This window comes from Dipodomys ordii, unplaced genomic scaffold (assembly GCF_000151885.1).
Source record: "Dipodomys ordii isolate 6190 unplaced genomic scaffold, Dord_2.0 Scaffold6, whole genome shotgun sequence".
In the NCBI taxonomy this organism is placed as follows: Eukaryota; Metazoa; Chordata; class Mammalia; order Rodentia; family Heteromyidae; genus Dipodomys; species Dipodomys ordii.
This window is the reverse complement of record NW_012267222.1, coordinates 4746945-4753076: the sequence shown is the minus strand read 5'-3', so window position 1 is coordinate 4753076 and position 6132 is coordinate 4746945. Positions and strand designations below refer to the sequence as shown.

General features: G+C 57.0%; 1 protein-coding gene across 1 annotated transcript in view; it reads right to left on the bottom strand.

Annotated features, from left to right (window-relative positions):
* Slc45a1 (solute carrier family 45, member 1) overlaps positions 1-2194 on the bottom strand; it is a 9920-nt gene extending 7726 nt beyond the window's left edge. The window contains exons 1-3 of the mRNA XM_013033623.1: positions 1795-2194; positions 1050-1142; positions 407-631 (exon numbers count right to left, since the gene is read on the bottom strand). Of these exons, the coding sequence (XP_012889077.1) occupies positions 407-631; positions 1050-1142; positions 1795-2194 (718 nt within the window). The remainder of the gene's footprint in view (positions 1-406; positions 632-1049; positions 1143-1794) is intronic.
* Between the last annotated feature and the right edge of the window lie 3938 nt (positions 2195-6132).

The window sequence follows — 6132 nt, the reverse complement described above, 5'->3', positions numbered from 1 at the left end:
GGCCCTGATGGAGGCTCCACCCCCAGCCTGGCCCTGATGGAGGCCCCACCCCCAGCCTGCCCTGATGGAGGCTCCACCCCCAGCCTGACCCTGATGAGACACTACCCCCCCAGCCTGCCCTGATGGAGGCTCCACCCCCAGCCTGGCCTGATGGAGGCCCCACCCCCAGCCTGGCCCTGATGGAGGCCCCGCCCCAGCCTGACCCTGATGAGACACTACCCCCCCCCAGCCTGGCCCTGATGGAGGCCCCACCCCCAGCCTGGCCCTGATGGAGGCTCCACCCACAGCCTGGCCCTGATGAGACACTACCACCCCCCCCAGCCTGGCCCTGATGGAGGCTCCACCCCCAGCCTGCCCTGATTGGAGGCCCCACCCCAGCCTGGCCCAGAGGAAGGGCCGAACTCACCTGCCAGGAGAGCATGGATGTTCAGGCCTCTGTCCTGGTCCACGGGTCCGCACACATCCATCATGTATGCGTGGCTGGGGTTATCGGCTGAGTCGGCGCTGAAGTCCATCAGCACCACCCCGCACACAGTCAGAAGGATGCCCCACTTGTGGTTGGTGGCCGTGTCGGCCAGGGCCAGGCCGATGTCCCTGCCGTTCAGCAGGAGGGACAGGCCCAGCAATGCCCCTGGAAGGAGAAAGACCGAGTCACTTGGAGGACACGGGCCAGCCCTGCCCCACGGCTCGCTACCTGGTGGAGAATCGAGGACCCTTGAAGCAGAGCCGGGAGACCTCACCTGCAGCTACCATAGTGTTCATACTCGGTCAGTTTTTCCCCAGGGAAGCAGAGCAGGACTGAGCTGCACTTCACTAACTCATTAAAAATGATCAAAGAAGTCCTCAGGACCACAGGCATTAACAACCACAACAATCCCAGTGGTTCCTTCTCCGAGCTGGGTTAGGGGACAGGGCCTGGAGACGCCTGGGGAGCGCGGCCCCGGGGTCGCCGGAGATGGCTTTGCTCAGGCTTTTTAGCTTTTCCTAAAAGGAAGCAATTGGGGCTTTTTTTTTTTTTTCTGTTTTATTTCCATGCTAAAACAACAGACCTATGGCCAGGACAAGAATGAAAGGGCGCCTCCTTCCAAACCTTGAGGCACATCTGTCACTCCAAGCACCCAACAGAGGCTGCAGCAGAAATCCTGAAACAGAGCAGGCCTGGGTCAGAGCTGGGGGGCCCAGGACACCCCTGCCACGCTGGCCAGGGACCTGCCCTCCCACCGCCCAGCACGCCAAAAGACCAGGGCACAGAAGGCAGAGAACCAGACTTCTGGAATCATCTGGAATCATCCACTTTGGATCCTACAAGGCCACTAAGAAGCCACACCAGGAATCCACAAAGTTAAGATGGCGGATTCCTTGGTGGCTAACTTCCTTCCTATTGCTTGGCTGGGCGCTGGTGGCTCTCACCTGTCACCCTAGCTACTCAGGAGGCTGCGATCTGAGGATCTCAGTTTGAAGCCAGCCTGGTCAGGAAAGTCCATGAGACTCTGATCTCCCAATTAACCACAAAAAAAAAAAAACAAAGTGGAGCTGTGCTCCAGTGGTAGAGCGCTCGCCTTGAGCGGCAAAAGCTCGGCAACACTGCCCAGACCCTGAGCGCCAATCCCAGGACAGGTACCAACAAAAACAATACAGTAGGCACAACCAGCCTATCTGTACAGCCCAGTTAGAGGGGACTTAACTCTTGCTCCTCCCTGGTCCCTTGGGAGACCCTCAAGTGGCTTCCATTGAGGCTTCTAGAAGCTTCCAGAATTTTCCAGGGGCATGGTCACCAGGGCAGGCTGGGCTCACCGAGGATGGGGCTGATGAACCACACCAGGCTGTAGAGCTGGTCGGGCAGGCCCATCTGCAGGAGCACGGGGGTCACATAAGCCGTCTCCATGGCGTAGCTGAACTCAATGCCAAACAGGATGCAACCATTGAACAGCAGCTCCCGGAAGGACCTCTGGGGGTGCAGGTCCCCAAAGTCCACCAGCTCCAGGGGGCAGGGGGTGTTGGGGGGCGGGGGCGGAGAGGGTCGAATGCACTTCCTCCTCTTGGGGTGTCGCTTGAAGTTGTTGGCCCGGTGGCTGATGTGACGTGTCAGGGACCCCGCGTAGCTGGAGACGTGCGCCCTGCATGAGTCCTGCGGGGCCAGGCCCGGGCAGAGCGCGTCGCCCGCGGGGCTGCCGCTGGCCGCCGGCGCGGTCATCGTGGGCGGCGCGTCTGGGAGTCCCTGCGGGGAAGCGGCCGGGGGGCCTGGTCAGGGCGCCAGCGCCCACCCTGGCACTCGGGAGTGTGGCGTTGCGTCGGCCCGGGGTGGTCGGGGCCACTCTCCCCATACACACACACCCCAGCACGGCCCGTCCACCCTGTGAGCGGGTCCAAGGCTGCCAGGCCGGTCACGCCAGGCTGTGGGAGGCCCCGGGCTCCATATCCAGGCCTCGTTTTGCTTTTTCCTGACTCCCAAAAGACCAGAGGTGGGGGGACCCTGAGTGCTCCTCCCGGGGTCACAGCCACCCCCTTGGCTCCCTGAAGATTTTTTTCCCTGCTTCCACCAGATCCGGAGGAGCGGACGCCGGCGTCAGAGCCGCCCAGCGGCAGCGGCAGCACCCACACCGGTTCCCTCTAAAGAAACAGCACTGGGGCTGCACGCCCGGAATCCCAGCGAGTCAGGATCACAGTTCAAAGCCAGCCCGGGAAGGAAAATCCATGAGACTCATCTCCAATGGACTCCTGAAAAACCAGCAGCGGAGCTCTGGCTCAAGTGGTGAAAGCACTAACTAGCTTTGGGGGAGAAAGCTCAACAAAAGCATAAAGCCCTGAATTTGAGCCCCAGAATCTCTCTGTCTCTCTCTCTGTCCCTCTTTCTGTCCTCCCTCCTCTCTTCCTCCCCCCCCCCACATGAAGCACAGCAGTAAGAAAGTTCTACAAGCCGAGCGCTGGTGGCTCACGCCTGTAATCCTAGCTACTCAGGAGGCTGAGATCTGAGGATCGCGGTTCAAAGCCAGCCTGGGCAGGAGAGACCGTGAGACTCCTATCTCCAATAAACCACCAGAAAACCGGAAGTGGCGCTGTGGCTCAAGTGGTAGAGCGCTCGCCTTGAGCTGAAGAGCTGAGGGACAGCGCCCAGGCCCAGAGTTAAACCCCCCGACCGACCAAAAAAAAAAAAAAAAGAAAGTTCTACAATGATGTCAGCTTCTCTGAACAGAGTCCGTTCCACCTCACAGGACAAGTCAGGGACTAAAACTCCTTTGATGTCCTTCCTCAGAGAAGCGGCCCCCCGACTTTCCCAGCCTTCACCCACTTCCTATTTTCTTTCTTTTTTAATTTTTTGGGGGTCTGGTTGTGGGGCCTGAACTCTGGGCCTGGGTGCTGTCCCTCAGCTCTTCAGCTCAAGGCTAGCGCTCTACCACGTGAGCCACAGCGCCACTTCCGGCTTTTTTCTTTTTGCTGTGGTGCTGAGGCATCGAACCCAGGGCCTCAGGCATGCAAGGCAAGCGCTCTACCACTGAGCCACCTTCCCAGCCCGTGAGCCACTTCCTGACAAGGACACTGATCACACCCAGCACGGACAGCACAAGCTTATTTCAACATTAGTTTCCAACTTCAGTTTTTAAACCCTTATGTTTGATATGAACTTCTACACAACTATCTAACACATTGTGGGTACTTGCTAATTTTTTAAATCTACCCATCCATCCACTTACCTACCCATTATCCATCCATCCATCCACTCATCTACCCATTATCCATCCATCCATCCACTCATCTACCCATCTATTCATCTACCCATCCATCCATTCACCCATCTATCCACCTAGCATCCATCTTCATCCATGTACCCATTACCTGTCCGTCTATCCACTCATCTATCCGTCTACCCATCTATCCCCCCACCCATCTATCACCTAGCATCCATCTACCCACCATCCCCTCATCTACCCAACTACCCATCCATCCATCTACTCATCTACCCATCCATCCATCTATCCACTCACCTACCCATTTATCCACCCACCCACCATCCATCCATCCCTCCACCAACCATCCCCCACCCACATATATCCATCTATCTATACATTCATCCATCTGCCAATCCACCATCCATCCATTATTCATCCATTTACCAGCCATCTACCCCCATCCATCCATCATATACATATATCTTCCCATCTTTACATTTGTCTATGCACCCACCCATTCATCTATCATCCACCTGCTCATCTATCCATTCACCAAGATTCTATCCAGCACTTCTATCCAGCCAGTATTCATCCCTCCATCCATGCATTCACCATCCACTTATCTTCCCTTCCAAATATTTATCAACCCATCTACCTACACAGCCCTCCTATTTGGCTACTTCTCAGGACCAAGAAACTAAGGTCATAAAGATAAGATGAGGACATAGCTCATGTCTCTGAGCTAGGTGAAAGAGAGGAGAGGTATTCTAACCAGGGGGAGTGATCATGAGAAAGAGGCACCCCAGCATTGTGCTGAGGGTGGGGGAGAAGGCTGGCAGGGTGGCGTTGGTGAGGACCTTTAAGCTTTGCTAAGAGACGCATCGTCCCTAGGTGACAGGGAATGGCGCAGATACAGCCCCTCTGCTGTCACTCTAAATAACTACTGATCTTAGAAAAGTGCCACCCTCTCCTATCAACCAAGCAGATGCGCTGCCTCCTGCGGGCTGACTGAGAGGCAGCTCTCCCAAACTGTGAGGCTTGTTTAGGTCCAGCCCCGGGGCCTGTGCAGAGTAAAACCTCTCAATCAGCCTCTCTTCCAAAACCTCCTTGGTTCGCAGTGGTCAGCACTCCCTTACAAGAGGCCAACAGAGGGCCAGTCCCCACGCAAGCACCCCTCCCCCCCACACACACAGCATGGCGCCTCCTTCAGGGCCCGGGCACCTGCACACAGGCGTGCTGGGAGCTGGGGCTCGGAGCCCTCCGGGCTGCCTTCTTCTCGCTCCAGGTGGTCCCCACTTCAGGCCACCTGCCCCCCCACACCAGGGCCCACCCCACTAAGTACACCTGAGCACCCCTTGGCTTGTGTAATGAACTGTGGGCCCCGTTCAGAAAAACAAAGAAAACCTGCATTGCGGCCTAGGGTACACGTATGGCTTTGGAAAGCGGAAATGCCACCGAGCGCCGGCTCAGGCAGCCACTCAGGAGGCCGAGATCTGAGGATCGCAGTTCAAAGCCACCTGGGCAGGAAACTCCGTGAGACTCTTATCTCCAATGAACCACCAGAAAACCGGAAGTGGTGCTGTGGCTCAAGTGGTAGAGCGCTCGCCTTGAGCTGAAGAGCTGAGGGACAGCGCCCAGGACCAGAGTTCAAGACTCAGGACCGACAAAAAAAAAAAAAATTAAAGATGGAATGTGTCTGTCAGGAGCTGTTCTAGAAAGTTTGAAGACTTTTTGGAAGTTCATCTTCAGATGTTACTAGAAAAATGAATGAAAATAAAATAAGAAAGATGAGAGTGTGGGGCACTGGGGTCTCACACCCGTGATTGTGGTTACAGGAAGGCTGGGCGCTGCGGGCGCCAGTTCAAAGCCAACCAGGCAGCACATCTGAGAGGCTCGCCTCGAATCACCAGCAAAAAGCCGGAAGAGGAGGTGTGACAGAGCGCCAGCCTTGAGCAAAAAAGCCCAAGCAAGAGTGTGAGACCCTGAGTTCAAGCCCCAGTACCGGCATGTGTGTGCATGCACGCGCACACACTCACGCGCACACATGCACACACCCCAAGAACGACAGAACTTGAACAATGCAGATACCCATTGGTCCATCGTTAGCACCTACGATTAGTTGCCATCAAAAGCGATCGTGTATGTGTCCCTGAACCCCAAATCCCCCACAGCCCTGCCATGCTTCCAGAACGTTCTGCATCGCCCTCTCACGCTTGCAGAATGAGGGGATGAAAACAACGACCGACATCCGTGTCATTCATTCCAATAGCCCGCTGTCTCCCGCGGTGTGTGGTCGCCTCTCCTCCAGGGTCCCGAGACCCCGGCCCTTCCCCTCCCTGCGCCCGAGACGCCTGGAGACCGTGGGCCCGAGGAGGCCGTGGCCTGGGGAGGCCGTGGGGCCGGGGAGGCCATGGGGCCCCGGGAGGCTGGGCCCGGGGAGGCTGTGGAAGCCGGGGCCGGGGAG